This window comes from Bubalus bubalis, chromosome 2 (assembly GCF_019923935.1).
Source record: "Bubalus bubalis isolate 160015118507 breed Murrah chromosome 2, NDDB_SH_1, whole genome shotgun sequence".
In the NCBI taxonomy this organism is placed as follows: Eukaryota; Metazoa; Chordata; class Mammalia; order Artiodactyla; family Bovidae; genus Bubalus; species Bubalus bubalis.
Window position 1 is genome coordinate 180,498,521 of NC_059158.1, and position 17,167 is coordinate 180,515,687.

The 17,167-nt window shown below is 46.4% G+C and overlaps 1 protein-coding gene across 1 annotated transcript in view; it reads right to left on the bottom strand.

Annotated features, from left to right (window-relative positions):
* Nucleotides 1-5,036: 5,036 nt before the first annotated feature.
* Nucleotides 5,037-17,167, bottom strand: part of NIPAL3 (NIPA like domain containing 3) — a 55,286-nt gene continuing 43,155 nt past the window's right edge. Inside the window, exons 9-12 of the mRNA XM_006077977.4 lie at nucleotides 15,524-15,612; nucleotides 13,732-13,795; nucleotides 11,905-11,999; nucleotides 5,037-9,003 (exon numbers count right to left, since the gene is read on the bottom strand). Coding sequence (XP_006078039.1) covers nucleotides 8,804-9,003; nucleotides 11,905-11,999; nucleotides 13,732-13,795; nucleotides 15,524-15,612 — 448 coding nt within the window. The 3' untranslated portion in view covers nucleotides 5,037-8,803. The remainder of the gene's footprint in view (nucleotides 9,004-11,904; nucleotides 12,000-13,731; nucleotides 13,796-15,523; nucleotides 15,613-17,167) is intronic.

Genomic DNA, 17,167 nt, shown 5'->3' on the forward strand with positions numbered 1-17,167 from the left:
ATGGCATTTCATCCCATCACTTCATGGGAAATAGATGGGGAAACAGTGGCTGACTTTATTTTTCTGGGCTCCAAAATCACTGCGGATGGTGATTGCAGCCATGAAATTAAAAGATGCTTACTCCTTGGACAGAATGTTATGACCAAGTTATGACCTAGACAGCATATTCAAAAGCAGAGACATTACTTTGTCAACAAAGGTCTACCTAGTCAAGGCTATGGTTTTTCCAGTGGTCATGTATGGATGTGAGAGTTGGACTGTGAAGAAAGCTGAGTGCCAAAGAATTGATGCTTTTGAACTGTGGTGTTGGAGAAGACTCTTGAGAGTCACTTGGACTACAAGGAGATCCAACCAGTCCATCCTAAAGGAGATCAGTCCTGGGTGTTCATTGGAAGGATTGATGCTGAAGCTGAAACTAATACTTTGGCCACCTCATGCAAAGAGTTGACTCATTGGAAAAGACCCTGATGCTGGGAGGGATTGGGGGCAGGAGGAGAAGGGGACGACAGAAGATGAGATGGCTGGATGGCATCACCAACTCGATGGACATGAGTTTGAGAGAACTCCGGGAGTTGGTGATGGACAGGGAGGCGTGGCGTGCTGAGATTCATGGGGTTGCAGAGTTGGACACGACTGAGCAACTGAACTGAACTGAACATTCCATTGTGTATATGTACCAAATTATTCAATTTCAAAGACTATCCTTTGTTGTGAGATTTTGCCCTTACTATTTTGGTGTTAATGTCCTATTTTAATGAAATAATAGTATAATAGTCATAGTCTTTTTGGTGTCCTCATCTGATGGAAGGGGGTGGGAACGCTCTGGGGTGTCTTTTATAAGGGCACTAATCCCATTCATGTGAATGGGAGCAGAGACATTGCTTTGTTGACAAAGGTCCATCTAGTCAAATCTATGGTTTTTTCAGTAGTCCCGTATGGATGTGAGAGTTGGACCATAAAGAAGGCTGAGTGCTGAAGAATTGATGCTGTTTAACTGTGATGCTAGGGAAGATTCTTAAGAGTCCCTTGGACTGCAAGGAGATCCAACCAGTCCATCCTAAAGGAAATCAAGCCTGAATATTCATTGGAAGGACTGATGCTGAAGCTGAAGCTCCAGTACTTTAGCCACTTGCTGTGAAGAACTGACTCATTAGAAAAGACCCTGATGCTGGGAAAGATTGAAGGCAGGAGGAGAAGGGGACGACAGAGGATGAGATGGCTGGATGGCATCACTGTCTCCATGGACATAAGTTTGAGCAAGTTCTGGGAGATGGTTAAGGACAGGGAAGCCTGGAGTGCTGAAGTCCATGGGGTCACAATGAGTCAGACACACAACTGAGAGACTGAACAATGATCCCATTCATGAGGGTTCCAACCTCATGTCCTAATCACTTCCTCCAAATCCCACCTCCAAAAGCATCACACTGGGGATTAGGTTTCAACACATGAACTGGGGGAGCGGGGTGGGGGCACTAACGATTAGCCTATAGCACCTGCGCGATCTTCACAGAACTAACTGTGCTCCTGCAGGAATGTCTTTGTTGTTGCTCAGTTGCTCAGTCATGTCCAGCTCTTTGTGACCCCATGAACCGCAACACTCCAGGCTTCCCTGTCACTCACTGTCTCCAGGAGTTATAGCCTCACAATGAAAAAAAAAGATTGTTTTTTTGGTTTGCATTTATTTACATTTATTGCATTTATTGACAACCTTAATGCTAGTTGCATTATTATATTTAACAAGACTATGAAAGAACACTGGCATGTCTATACCAAACAGTCTTTCTCTTGAACGGGACTTGGGCCATGGTTTCTTTTCTTTCCTGTTTTTGTTTATTTGTTTGAAAGAAAGCTGAATTTATTTTGTAGTAAACTAATAAAAAATTAAAAATATTAAAGACAACAAGATTAACCACAAAAAGAGTTAGTGATTCTTTGCCAACCTCTATTTAGATTTTATGATTCTGCTGCGTCACTTCAGTCATGTCCGACTCTGTGTGACCCCAGAGACGGCAGCCCACCAGGCTCCCCCGTCCCTGGGATTCTCCAGGCAAGAACACTGGAGTGGGTTGCCATTTCTTTCTCCAATAGATTTTATGATTCTATGGAACCATAAATTAAGGCTTCCCTGGTGGTGATGTAGCAAAAACAGAAATTGGCAAACAGCCTTAGGCACATACCAGCCAAACAGACCCTGATGATGGGAAAGATTGAGGGCAGGAGAAGGGGGTGACAGAGGATGAGATGGTTGGATGGCATCATCAACTCAATGGACATGAGTTTGAGCAAACTCTGGGAGATAGTGAAGGACAGGGAAGTCTGGCATGATGCAGTCCATGGGGTCGCAAGGAATTGGACACAACTGAGCGACTGAACAACAATAAAGCCAAACAGACCCGCAAGAGTTAAACAGTCTTGGTTAGTTTTTAGCTGTTACTGCTGACAAACACTTGTAGCTAGATTTTTCTTCACAGAGCTTCATTAACTACTCTATGACTCCATATAGATTGTACTCTTCATGTGGCATTCTTCTCCCCCTATACTCTCTGGTAACATTCTGCATCTCAGAAAGACGGTCATGGGTTAATCATTTCAGGGACACCAGACCTGGTTGCTGAGTTGTCTGATGCCAGCTGTGACCGTTTTGAAACTTTGCAAAAGGAAAAAAAATCCAAACCTTCATGAGGATATAAAAACCTCTCCTTATTCCCAAGAGAGGGGGGCACAATTCTTGAGGCCCTAGCCTACTATTTGGCATTGGTGGACAGGGAGCCAAGATTTTGGCAATAGTGGTTCAGTGGTTAAGAATTTTCCTACGAATTCAGGAGACACTGGTTCAATCGCTACCCCAGGAAGATCCCACATGCTGCCTGTCAACTAAGCCCGTGCTCCGTAACTACTGAGTCAGCGCTCTAGAACCTGTGTGCTGCAACCACTGAAGCCCGTGTACTCGAGGGCCAGTGCTCCGCAACAAGAGAAGCCACTGCAATGAGACGCCTGAGCCCCGCAACTAGAGTAGCCCCCTGCTCGCTGCAATGAGCGAAAAGCCCGCATGCAGCAAAGAAGACCCAGCACAGCCAAAAATAAATGAATACATCTTTAGAAAAAGGAAAGTTAAAACAAATAACAAAAAATTTAATGAGAACAAGAGTAACTACAAAGAGTTGGTAATGCTTCGTTAATCTCTTATTTTTTTTGACCTCGCCACATGACTTGTAGGATCCTAGTTCCCCAACTAGGGATCAAACCCGAGCCTTCAGCAGTGAAACTGCAGTCCTAACCACTGGACCTCCAGGGAATTCCCCAATCTCTATTTTTAAATTGAACTGTTTTATGAAATCAGAAAGTCTGAGACTCATGGAGAATTCTAAAATCCTCCCACTGCCCTGTTCTGAATTTTATTGCTGTGTCCCTGACATGGGCGACATTGCCATTGTGATCCTTAGAGACTCAGTTGATGAGCTTCTGTTCTGTTAAGTCTGCATCCTTCATCGAAACTGTACATCCTTTGTTTCAGATGTGAAATCCTAACATGTGGTGGACCTTACCCCGTGGAAGCCAACCACACAGCAGGAAAGGCAGTGCAGCAGAGGGGTAGAGAGCTCAAGTTTGGAGGCAGTTCTGGGCTCAAATCCTGGTTCTACTACTTACCCGTTATATGACCTGAGTCTCAGTTTCTTCATCTGTAAAATGGGGATAATATTAAAAGTTACCTCACGGAATTGTTATAAAAAATAATTGAGATGTACATGAGGTCTTAGTATAGTTTGTGCCATATACTGCTACTGCTGCTGCTAAGTCGCTTCAGTCGTGTCTGAGTCTGTGCAACCCCATAGACGGCAACCTACCAGGCTCCTCCATCCCTGGGATTCTCCAGGCAAGAACACTGGAGTGGGTTGCCATTTCCTTCTCCAATGCATGAAAGTGAAAAGTGAAAGTGAAGTCGCTCAGTCGTGTCTGACTCTTTGCGACCCCATGGGCTGCAGCCCACCAGGCTCCTCCGTCCATGGGATTTTCCAGGCAAGAGTACTGGAGTGGGGTGCCATTGCCTTCTCCATTGTGACATATAAGTGCTTGTTAAATATATGGGTACACATTATTCTGTGTGTAGATATAAACGTTTAGGCACTATTCCACACCTGCCTTACAGATTGGAAACTTAGAATGAAGAAAGACACATGTGCTTGGAATTACCTAAGAAAAGTCGCAAGTGTTCACAATTCAATTTCAAAGGGAATAAGGCTTCCCAGGTGGCTCAGTGGTAAAGACTCCACCTGCCAAGCAGGAGACTGGAGTTCAATTCCTGGGTCAGGAAGATCCCCTGGAGAAGGGAATGACTACCCACTGCAGTATTCTTGCCTGGGAAATCCATGGACAGAAAACCTGGCGGGCTACAGTCCATGGTGTCACAAAGAGTCAGATACAATTTAGCTGCTAAACCACCACCCTGAAGTGAATAAATAAACAGGAAAACCACTGGTCAGTGTAATATAGTGTCCTGATGGAGAGTGTACTATGTCCAGAGTGCTGGACATAGTTTTAAGACTTTACGTCTATTACTTCACCTAATCCTCATAATAACCCTTAGAAAGCTACTGTTACTATCCTGGTATTACATATGGGGCACAAAGAATTTAACCAACTTGTTCAGTACCACACAGCTAATAAGCAGTGGAGCTAAGAAGCAAACCCAAGCAGAGTGGCCATAGAGTCTATACTCTTCACCACTACAAAAAAAAAAAAAAAAAAAAAGCGCTTAATTCATCCTTAACTGCAATCCTGGGCACCTCTAGATCTGCACTGTTCATACAGTGGCTACTAGCTATATATGGGGGATATTTCAGGGAACTGAATTTAAATCAAATGAAAAACCCAATTCCTAGGTTTCATCCCCACATCTAACATGCTTCATAGCCACATGTGGATAGTGGCTGCCGTTTGGGCAGCAGACACAGAACATCTCTGTCGCAGCAGGAAGTTTTGCTGGACAGCACTGAGGTAGGCAACTCAAATCAAATGAAAGACCCAAACCCAACAGGTGTCATGTGGATTTTGTTTTTAATTAAATACCACTTCATAATGTTATTTGTACCTAGCACACACCTTTTTGAAAGATAAGAACATGCCATACATTAGTCATTAAATTAACAAAATGTGAGCATCCCCATAGAATATAGTCTAAGGTGACTTCACTTACACAACTTCTCAGAGAAACACACAGTAGAATCAGTACGCCTACCAGCCAGTGTGGGACTGGATTTGGGATTCACAAGGCTGCAGGTTGGAGGTTCCCCAACACTACCCTGCTGGGCATCTTGTCTCCACGCTGTGCCATCCAGCTGCTTGGTTTCCACCAGGAAAGCGATGGAGAGAGGTCGATTCACCCTCGCCTACCCAGCATCCAGTTTCATCCTGCAAAACCCTCCCACCACCTGATGCTTCATGTGATGGCATCTTCAGACGTGCAGTTCCATGGGAGGGGTGGGGGCCGGTGGAGTGGGGCTAAGCTCTCTTTAAAAGCTGCAGGTGCCTGTCTGTGAACTGATGTTAATGTCTGAGTAGGGACTCCAGAATCCCAGTCTTTAGGAGAGGGGGACAGAGTGGGGCGGGCAGAGGAAGCTGGAGAACAACTGGAAAGTTGAAACCCAAGTTTGGTGACCTTGCCTTACGTCCTGGTGGCAGGGAACAGGATGCTGCTGGGACATGTCACGTTGCTTGGAGCCTTCGAGAGGGTTTGGGGATGTGAGGACCACAAGAGAAACAAAGAATCAGGGCTGCGGATGGAAAATGGATGTCCTTGTCCCCCATCCTAACAGCAAGTGCTGCTTATTGGTCACCAGCAAACAGTCCATTTACACTCGGGCACATAGACTGGGAGATGCCGGCCCAAGACCACAGTCAGAATTCTGGGTGCCATGGCTCCACATCAGCCGTTCTTCCTGGGACCACGTGACCTCCCCTGGCTTCCACTCTGGCAGCCAATACGCAGCTCTGCCCAGCCCTCCCGTACTCCGCCTCATAAGATGATGCTGTTACCCTAAACCTAGAAGCAGATGCTGCCCAGGCTCCAGCAGCAGCTCCCAGGTGGCGCTGAACCCACGATCGTCGGCTGACCCAAGATTACAGCGTGCTTATATCCATTCGTCACTCTTGCCTGACTTCAAAAGACGTCACCAAACAAAGGGCAGATGACAGTGTAAGGTGCCGGCTGATCACCTGGGTCTGACACATTTAAATGGCCTCCTTGCTTACCTTTCTTTCATCCACTCCACCCTCACATCCCTTCCTGGTCCACGACCCACATTGGAAACATCATTGGGAAAATACGAGTAGCAGTGAAACTGGATTTTAATTCCCCTTTTGTGTTTTGTTTTTGCAGGCGTGCAGCCTGACCTTGAACAGTGACTTTTATTACCCCTTCAAATTCTTCCTCTGCTCTGCATAAAGCCTCCTTTCCAATCTGCCATTCTCGCCCTCATGAACCATCAATGGCTCCTGTGTTCTCTAGGATACGCTTTAAACTCCTCAGCCAGGCCTTCAAGTTTCTCCATGATTCCACCTCTTACTGCTGATCTTTGCAGGCTAATCTCCCATCACCTACCCTGGCTCTTCCTTTGCTCCCACCCCAACCCATCTCTGTGCCTTTGCAAATGTTGGCCCCCTGCCTGGGGGTGATCACTTTACTGGCTACGTTTTGCTCAAATCTTAGCTAGATTTGCCACCCTAGCCAAAATCATCTCCAATCCTGAATACCCAGTTCTGGGCTCAGGGCCTGCCGTTAGCGGCCTCCATGACTGTCATTTTCTGTCGTCCACTGTCACACTCGGCCTGCCCTGTCATAGTCGACCACATATTTGTGTCTCTTGCTGCTGGCTTGGAGGGCAGAAATCAGGTCTTATTATTTGTAGCCCTCACCGTCCAGATGTTTAACACATAGTCAGTGTCTCACAAACATTGTTGAACTGAGTTGATACCTATCCTAAAGGGGAAAAAAAAGCCATTGTCTGTTGCCTTCCTGGGCATGTAAGACACAATACCGAACTGGTTATCCCAGGCAACAAACACCAGCTTCAAAGACAAGGTACTAAATCGGTATTAAGCACAATCCATAAAGGTTAATGATCTATCAACACTGGTCTGTTAACACTGTTATCTTGCCTGTTGGCTCAAGGCTGCCTAGAGAAGCAGGAAGTGCAGTTCTAAGAGGTAATCACTGGATGGAGAAATGCCACGGATCCTATGGGGATTATTGAGCCTGCCAAATGAACTCCCAAGAGGAAACAAGGAATGATAATTCCAGCTTTCCAACGGGGGGTGGGTTGGGTGTGGGGGTGTCAGGATTTTAGCAGACTGGCTCTCTCAATTATTAGACTTTTAAGGTGTGTGATACTTGGATTACCAACCTCAAAATCACTTATGCTGCCAGTTAAGAACGCAGACTCTTTTTTTTTGGCTGCGCGACTCGGCTTGTGGGATCTTAGTTCCTGGACCAGGGATCCAACCTGTGCCCCCTATATTTAAAGTGTGGAGTCTTCACCCCGGACCACCAGGAAAGTCCCAAGAATGCAGATGCTTGGGCCTGGTTCCAGTCCCACTTAATCTGAGGTTGGGGTGTGGGAATCTGCATTTTAAATAAATTCCCTAAGGGATCCTTACTCTCATTAACGTTTACAGAACTTTAGCTGCTATTCTCAGAAGTATACAGTCAGCCTAAGGGAAGACAGCTGTGTATGCAGCCAGCCGGCAGCAGCCCCATTTCTGAGAATTCCTGCCTCTCGAGGATGTATGTGTATGGGGACCCAAAGAGTCTATTGACCCCAAGGAAGTTAGCCAATGACTCAAGCTTGGTTAGTCGATCAATACAGGAGAGGATGGAGGAGAGGTGAGCAAGGCTGTCTCTGAAATAAGCACCTCCCCCCTCCACCCCCCTAGTTTTCCCAGAGGGCACTGGTGTACAGGAAAATACAACACAAAACACCCAGATTGTCTGTCTGTCCTTTGATAAGTGATGCAGTCACCTCTTGTCAAATGAAAAGGGATTTTTCTTCCTTTAAGGGCTGAAGTCTAATCATTCCTACTCTTTCTTATTCTTCTCCTTCTCTTAATTTCTCAATTTCCTTGAGGGCAAAAAAAAAGCAGCAGAACCAGAATCAAATTAGTTTCCAGAATGAACCCAGTACAAACACATCAAGCACATCTTCCCTGGAGAGGCACAGACACTCAGAAAGCAGATGTGAGCTCCTTACAGGTGAGTGACAGAATGTGACACCCGGGGCTGGATCACCATGCCACGTGAAGGTGACACGAAGGTTATCACAAGTACAGAATCAAGAGGGAGGTGGGTAGAGATCGGTCCTCCACATGAGGTGAGGGAAGACTAGATCTAGAGGTTTCCAGCCTTTCAGTGGATTTGGAAAGTAGGGGCAGAATTTCTGCCTGGCTTTAGCTCTGAAGAATGTGGCCACCCTTGGTCACTGCCTGGGAAAAACCAGGTACCGTCCGCAAGGATGATGAAGGCTTTCCAAGTCTGGTTGGGCTAAACCAAGCAGAGGCTGAACTCTGTCCTGCCCGCCTAGAATACTGCTTTCATCCCCCCACTCCCAGCCTCATCATTTGAAATTTTCAGGACCAAGGTAATCTACTCTTTGTCTGAGGCAAAGGCTTTTCGAGATGCTCGTCTACAGAGTTCGTGGATTAAAAAAAAAAAAAAGACTTGAAAGGCAAGTTTGAGAATTAAGGATCAAACCACTGTCAGTACCGCTTGAGCAGCTGTGAGTAGAGGAAAGGGGTCTCCTTCAAGGCAGGCTCACTCCTTCTTGGTGTGTTCCAGGACGCGGTAGGGAACCCCAGAGGCATTTCTGGAGCCATGTTCTTCTTGCATGACAGGCAGTGTGGCAGGAGCGTAGATCTCAGAAATGTTGTCGTTGTTTTCCAGGGCCCCATAAGAAAAAGAAGCTTTGAGGTCAGGCTGGACGGTCATCCCCTTGTCATGCATGTTTTGCATACCTGAAACAAAATCCATCCCCCCAAATCATTACGTGATAAGGGAGCCAAAGGAGGCTGGGTCTATCCCATCATGGACTAACTATGGTGCTCAGGAGCTAATCGTGTGCATTGTCAATCTTCTGAATGCTTTAGATTGAAAAAAAGAACACCCATAAATACACACTAGAAATACTACAGTTGCTAAGCAACAGGGGATGAATCTTCAGGAAATATGCACACTGTCAAGAGGAACCACTGGTTGGCTTCGAAGCAGGTGGGAATGTCTGGGTCAGAGGGGAAGCAGCACTGTGCTTTGAACGTGGTAGATGCCAACACTTTACTGCTGATTTAGATCAGGATCCGGAAAAATGTCATTATACTGTTAAGAGGATAACTTTTGTGTCACAGATACATGACACACAGATATCATGATGCTCAGGGGGAGAGTTTTCACAACTACAGTCTAACACATTTGGGTTTCTTGACTCATGGCAGTGAAGGAGATGTATATCATGGGGAACTGTTTCAGTAAGTGGGTATCAAAAAGAAACTATTATAGGATCAGGGTTGTGAAGGGTGATGTTAGGAGGGTTTTAGGAAGCAGGGCTTTGCTTTAGATTAGATGTTGTCAGGAAGTGGGGCTAATTCTATAAATGGGGATCTTAATGATTGTTATCTAGAAGGAAAGAAGACGGGATGGAGACTAAAACTGTGACTGGTAAAGAACTAGGAGTCATTCGTGTTAGGTGGATGGTTGGTCTTTATCGTTCAGACAATGTTCATGTTTTGTCTGTGTTTGGATGTGACAGTGGTGTGGCCCTGTTTATGTTTTGATCCCACATGGTCACAGAACATCCTCGTCTGACGCTGATGTTCTGTGAAATGGTCTATGTTCAACCAGGAGCCCCAAGGCCCAACCGTGAGAGCCAGGCCAGCTCCTTGCTGTCAGGGACTGTTTTTCTCCTTCTCATTTTCTAGAAGTCTTGCAGGTTCTGGAATTATTTAAAACCTCTCACAACTGGGACATAGACTGAATCTCTGGAACTTGAATTCCTCTTGAATGGTGGCTACTGGTTGGTTGTGAAGATGTCAATCTGGTGAGACCAAAAGCCAGGAAGGTCCTGATGCTGACCAGGGAAACCAAGCAGCTGGAAAGGAAACTGTTTAAGGGTTTTCTTCTTGTTCTACCTGGCATCAGGTCAAACAAAGGTTTGGAATTTTCAAAGTTTTTTTTTAAAGCAAAAGTAAAGTGAAATTGAACCAGGCATCTACCATATCCCAAACATTGTGCAAGGGACCTTTAACGTACTATCCCACTGAAATATGGGAGATGGGATTTGGATCCAGGTCATCTGAACTCCAAGCCCATGCTCCACCTCATAGTACAGAACCCAGGCCTACTCAGTCCTGACATGCCATGGCAGGAGGGCAGGGTCTCCTTTCTCCAACATCCAACTTCCCACAGGTCATGAGGCACAAAGAGAAAGCGAGAGCCACACCCACAAACAGATCACAGAATGTGGATATCTACGATTACCTTAGGTTACCTTCTATCTTCTAGCAGAAAACACATCTGGCATATATGCATATGCAAATACTTATATAGATGTATACACATACACGGTTTATAAACACACAAACACACATGTACATACACATACTTACACACACACACACACACACACACACACACAGAGTTGACACCTCACCTATCTGGAATTCAGCTATCCAGCGCCCTCATCTATCCGGAACACAGCCGAGAAACAAGGAAGTAAGCAAAAAAGGCATCTGAGCAGCCAGATTAGATGTTTCAAAGGTCCATGCACCAAAGCTCATGCATTTAACTCCTAGGAGAAACCTTAAGGCCCCCAACTCAGAGCTTATTTGTTTTAATTTTATATGCAATTTGCACAACTTGGGTCAAATGAGAAGATTGACACAGAGTTGCTATTAACAGGCAGGCTGGTAACAGCAAGAACAACAGACAACAGCTTAATAGCAAGAGATGAGGAAATAATATAAAAAGTGGACACATAAATCCTGGGCCAATTGGATCAGGGGCACCTCGGTCAGCCCTGAGCACATGCCCGCCTCTCGAGTGCTTTATTAAGGAGTATTCTACCATCACTGCAATTGGATTTTGTTCATGCGACTGTCTTAATGGAGGGTGGGAGACTATGTTTTGGAGAGAGTTCCATCTCCTATATCTAAAATAAAAATTAAATTTGAGTTAAAGCGTGAAAGCTAGTGGTCACTTGCATCCCGAATTTAGACCAGCAAACCTAGACGGGGCTGGGCCAACATCCTAAACTTCTCACCTGAATCCCCTGAGGCTGGAAAGAACTGTCCAGTTTTCCACAAGCCCCACCACTCCCTTTTGTGCAGTATTCGGCTGACTCATACATTTACGTTCCTACCATGTGAACATGTGCTTCTTGGTGTGAACCCTGAGCTCCCTGGGGTGTTAGGCTTTCCAGAACAATCTACTTCCATGTGAATCTGAGGAATGAAGTTACGGTATTTGAATTTCAATCATCCTGTTTTCCTTCCCCTCTCTGATCATTCCATTCCACTGAGATGAATGGATTTTTCCTTTTGTAGGCAGGAAGTCTCATGCTGTGGGTCATAATTATACCCAGTGTGAATCAGGATGGTCTTTAAAAGATCCCCCAGTAGACATGACAACTGACAAGATGTGCTCAAAACCAATCGAGGTGACTTAGCCATTGCCTCCTCTTTTGCAAACCAAGATTAAACAAAAAAACTAAAAACAAAAAAGAGAGAGAGACAGTCACACCATAATAGCACAGCACATCTTCCCTGTAACCAAACCCAGAGGCCGGCTGTCTCTTTTTAGATAGGAAGTAGCAGTCATTCTATGCGGATGGGCTGGCCAGCTAGACACGTGGGGTTTGACGTTACCTGGCATGGCATCCATGGAAATATAGGGCTCAAAGGGAATGGCCTTCTTCCTATTCCGTGTGATTAAGAAGACGCCCAAGAACGCGATGAGGCACCTGGTGAACACACGAGGGAGGAAGAGAAGCAAGGCCAGAGTGAGGCTGGAGGGATGCACTCAAACACAGGTAATGGGAGAAAGGGACAAGCTGCAGAGGGGGATTCATTGCTGAATGGCCCTGAGAAGTGGCCAGGCCTGGGATCAGCAGAGAGCAAATGGGAGGTGAATACTAACAGGCCGTGTGGCCCACACAAGCCTCAATCAGAACAAACCAGGTTCTCTTGGGCCAAACCCTCACAATTCTTCACCTCCACTTACCCTGCATCTCAGTCCTCTGCCTTTAAAAGTGTGCTGTTGTTTTTTTTTTAAATTAAATATTTCTTTATAGCCTAAATTCAACCAGTACAGGAACAGAGAAAGTAAAAACTGCAAAGCCCCTGTACAAACCCCAGTCCGCAACACAGGTGTATATTCTTCCAGAGTCTCCAGTCTTTTCGTTTGGTTTTGTTCTTTTCTCCAGAGTTTAGATAAACAAGCCCACTTTCTAAAAGTTGAGGTATAATTTACATGCAACAAAATGCACAATCCTGAAATGTGGAGCTCAGTGAATCTTACCTGTGCACACACTTGTGGGATCACCACCCAGGTCAACAGAGGAGTCATTTCTATCCTCCCCACCCCAGTGTGATTTATTTAACTTGTATTTTACTAATGGGCATTTAGGTTGCTTTCAATTATGTGTGTATACCATCGATTTCAAAATGAATAAACACCCTTATACATGTGTCTTTATGTCTCATTTCAATTACTTTTCTGAGATAAATGATTAGAAATGGAAAGCTGCAACAAGAGACATGCTCACTTAAACATCTCACTAACTGAGAGAGTAGCAGTGACATATATAGGCTACCACTGTGTGTAAAATAACTAGCTGGTGGGAAGCCGTTGTGCAGCACAGAGAGCTCAGCTCAGTGCTCTGTGATGGCCTAGAGGGGTGGGAGGGGGGTGGTGGTGGAAGGGAGGCTCAAGAGGGAAGGGATTTACACTGTTGTACAACAGCAACTAACACACATTGTAAAGCAATTATCCTCCAACTGAAAATTAAAAAAAAAAAAAAAAAGCATTGCTGATATTGCCAAACTGTCCTCCCACATCAAAGAACTTCTCACACTGTGGCAGAGAGCTGGTCTCCTCCTCTCACCAACGTGTGAAATTACCCATCCTGTTAGATTTTGCAAAATCATGGCGTGTTGTGTGGAGTCTTGGGGCTTCCCTGGTGGCTCAGATGGTAAAGCATCTGCCTGCAATGTGGGAGACCTGGGTTCGATCGCTGGGTCGGGAAGATTCCCTGGAGAGGAAATGGCAACCCGCTCTAGTACTCTTGACTAGAAAATCCCATGGATGGAGGAGCCTGTCAGGCTACAGTCCACAGGGTCACAGAGAGTCGGACATGACTGAGCGACTTCACTTTTCTGTGTAGCTTCGATCTGTATTTCTTTTTATTAAAATTCTTTTCAATATGCATTTCTTTGATTGGAGGTAAGGCTGAGAGTCTTTTCACGGGTCAAAATGTGATGTGTTCGAAATGACAAGGAGACGAAAGCCCAAAAGAGAAGTGAGGAAAAATAAAACCCTTTAGGGGGCGAAACGCTCACCTCTGGGGACAAAGCTCCCACTGCCAGCTGTTCCTCTGGCTCGAAGGGACTGGCTTAGAGGCTGGAGCAGGGGTGTGGGGAGAGGGGCAACCTGCCTGCAATACGGGGGTGGGGGTGGGGCAGGACAGGACTCACCCCAGTGCAAACATGCAGACGTGCAGCACGTCCTGCCCGAGGAAGTCCAGGTAGAAGACGGCGCCTGAGCAGCAAAGAGTGGAAAATACAAGTGAGCTCTTTTCAAATCACCTACTGGCCAGTCTGCCTAGGATTTGGTGGCGCTCCCCTCCCTGCAGGAAACCAAAGGGACCCAACATACCAGGACTGCGCCTGCTAAGGTATTGAAGAGTGGACTAAAAGCCCTTTGGGAGAACAGATTGTCCTTTCCTCCCCTACCGCCCTTCTTACCTCCACCTTGTTTTCTCTTTCTTTTGAAATAGTATTACTAACAGATGTAAAGCAACAGCAGAATTCCCACGTACCCTTCACCCGGCATCCCCCAGTGCAATGACACTGTGAGCTAAGAACCTTACTTAGCAGTTTTTATGCAACTCTTCTCACTCATCTTTCTTAAGATGGAAAACCAAGGCTTTGTGGTTAAGCCGTCGGAGCTTTCCAGCCTCACGCAGTTGGCAGATGTCACGCCCTGTGGCGTGGAAGTGCCAAGGGCCTGCTGCCCTCACCCTGCAGCCAGCGTCAGTCTGGACTCATCTCACCACTCTGCACCCCCTCATCCCCCCACCCTGCTCACCTCTTGCTGCACCCAGAGCTCCCGCTTGACTCCCAGCTCAACCACGGTGTTCATATTCCTTTCAACCTTGCCTGGACTGAAGTCACTGACCATGACTGAAACTTCCACACGATCCACATGAGGTTAGCTTTCCAGCTGCTCTGGGTCAAGCCCTACTTAATCCCTGGTCCCGCTCATGGCACAGGCTTGGCAGGCTGTATGCCCTCTTATCCTGATCTCTGTAAGCAAGGTCTGGGCACCAGTTGAACATACTGCAGGGCAAAGCAGATGGCTGTACCGCTGGGCCTTCCGCAAAGGGAGGCACACGAGCTCTTACTGGTCTTTTTACTCTGAAAATTTTAGTCACCACTGCTTCTTACAAACAACAAACTCTGATACGTCTATAGCCTCTGAAGCCACCTCAGAAAGAAAAAGAAACAAAAATATGGAGGTGAAATAGAAGAAAAGTGGAGTGTAATAATGAAAATCACTTATTGAGCACTTGTTTTATATATATATATATATAATTGTGTAAGTGTGTGTGTGTATATATATATATAAATGATCTCTAAAAATTATATAGAAGAAATATGTGGTCACTTGGCCAGTGGAGGCTGTGGAATTAGCAGATGATGGTAAAAATTGTTAATAAAACCTGGCACAAGCAGTACAAAGTAAGGGACATTTGGACTATACATATTTCAATTCTAGGCTTCTCTGGTGGCTCAGACAGTAAAGAATCTGCCTGCAGTGCAGGAGCCCTGGTTCGATCCCTGGGTCGGGAAGATCCCCTGGAGAAGAGAATGGCTACCCAGTCCAGTATTCTTGCCTGGAGAATTCCATGGACAGAGAGGAGCCTATCAGGCTACAGTCCATGGGGTCGCAAAGAGTCGGATGTGAGTGAGCAAATAACACGTTCATATTTCAATTCTAGGAGGAAAGTATTATTCCTCCCATTTTACGAATGTGGAACTGAGGCTCAGAGAGGTGAAGTGATTTTCCCAGAGCCACACAGCTCTGCGTCTGTGCTGTGGTGAAAACCCAGGTCTCTCTTTTCCCATGAGACCATCTACAACTATGACGGGCAGAACAGCTCAGCAGAATTGGCCTCTGACGGAGGTGGTGCTCCCTCCCCCCCGCCCCAGGAAAACCAACCTGCTGTCGAGGCGGAAGACAGAAATCTGGCGACCGCACGCTCACCTGCTGTGATGGCCACGGTGGTGGACAGAATGTAGCCCACGCTGGCGATCAGAGAGGAGTCATACATCTGTGAGGCTTGACCTAAAAACCTTCAACACAGAAGAGCTCTAGTCAGTGGGCTGTGGGGGGATGTCGGAGGGTAGAGGACAAAGCCAGTGACCGCGCGCTTGGTGTGAAGAACAAAGACAAGGCACGAAGGGGCATTCTGCGGGTTTACAAAGATGCCAGCCTCGTGTGCCTCCCGGGCTGGGGTCCACACTTAGCTCCCATTCCTCCCCTGGACACACAGCCTGCAGCTCACCCCCTTCTCCTTCCAGCACCTCTGCCCACATGGTTCTCATCACTGCAATGCCCTTCTCCTCGCCTCTGTGTGACCTGCATTCCCAACCCACCAAAAAGCCATTCCTGATCCCTTAAAAAGCCAAGAACCTCTTGGAGCACTTATCATTAACTTCCTTGTGCTGTAATTTTTTTTTTTTAAACAAATTTTCTTCTTAATTCAACAGTCACTGAGATAAATATAGGAAAAAGGAGAGAGGAAATTAGAGTCACTCCCCATCTCTCCATCTACAAAAAACTCTCTGTCATTTAGGAGTATATTTTTTGTCCATTCTCTGCAGGGGACGACAGAGGATGAGATGATTCAATGGCATCACCGACTCAAAGGACGTGAGTTTGAGCAAGCTCTGGGAGTTGGTGATGGGCAGGGAGGCCTGGCATGCTGCGGTATGGGATTGCAAAGAGTCAGACACGACTAAGCGACTGAATTGTAACTGTACTGCATAGCACTGTGGTTATTATTGCAAAGTTGGTTACACCAAAACACACTTCCTACCCACTGTAATCGTCTGTTTACCCAGCTGTCCCCCCACCAGAGCTGTGAGTGCCTGGAGTTCAGTGACTGCCGCTCACATCTGTGTGTGCAGAAGGCCCAGCACAGGCCTAGCACACAGCAGGCGTCGGGGAATGTGTGCTGACTTGCTGACTGCATGAGTGAGAAGCCTCCCGGTCATCTCTGTAACCCTTGGAGGACACAACACAGAGCCTTACACTGGGCAGGGGCTCAGGGATGATGACCAGAATCACCGTAGGAGGACTAAGCATGGTCATGACTTGATTAAAAGTTCATTCGGGCTTTTCTGTAACATCTTAATAATTGGCATAATAATAGTAACAAAACAATAACTGGCATAATAATAGTAACAAAAATCATAAAAGAAGCTATGGTTTGGCTTCCCAGGTGGCGCAGTGGTAAAGAATCCACCTGCAAAGCAGGGATGCAGGAGACGTGGGTTTGATCCCTGGGTCAGGACGATTTCCTGGAGTAGGACATGGCACCCCACTCCAATATTCTTGCCTAGAAGATTCCATGGACAGAGGAGCCTGGCGTGCTGCAGTCTATGAGGTCACAAAGAGCTGGTCAAGACTGAACGACTGAGCACGCGTGCACGTGGTTATTCTCATCTGCAGATGAGGACTCTCTGTCTTAGAGAAGCTTAGAGGAGGGGGCTTAGGGCAGAGGGGTGAGGGGCGAGGGAAGGGGAGGGAGTCAGATGGCTGGGTTCACTCTCAGCTCCACCACTTTCTGGATGCTTGCAGTTCCTTATGTGCAAAATGAGGATGACGTCATTGTTGTGGGGGCCA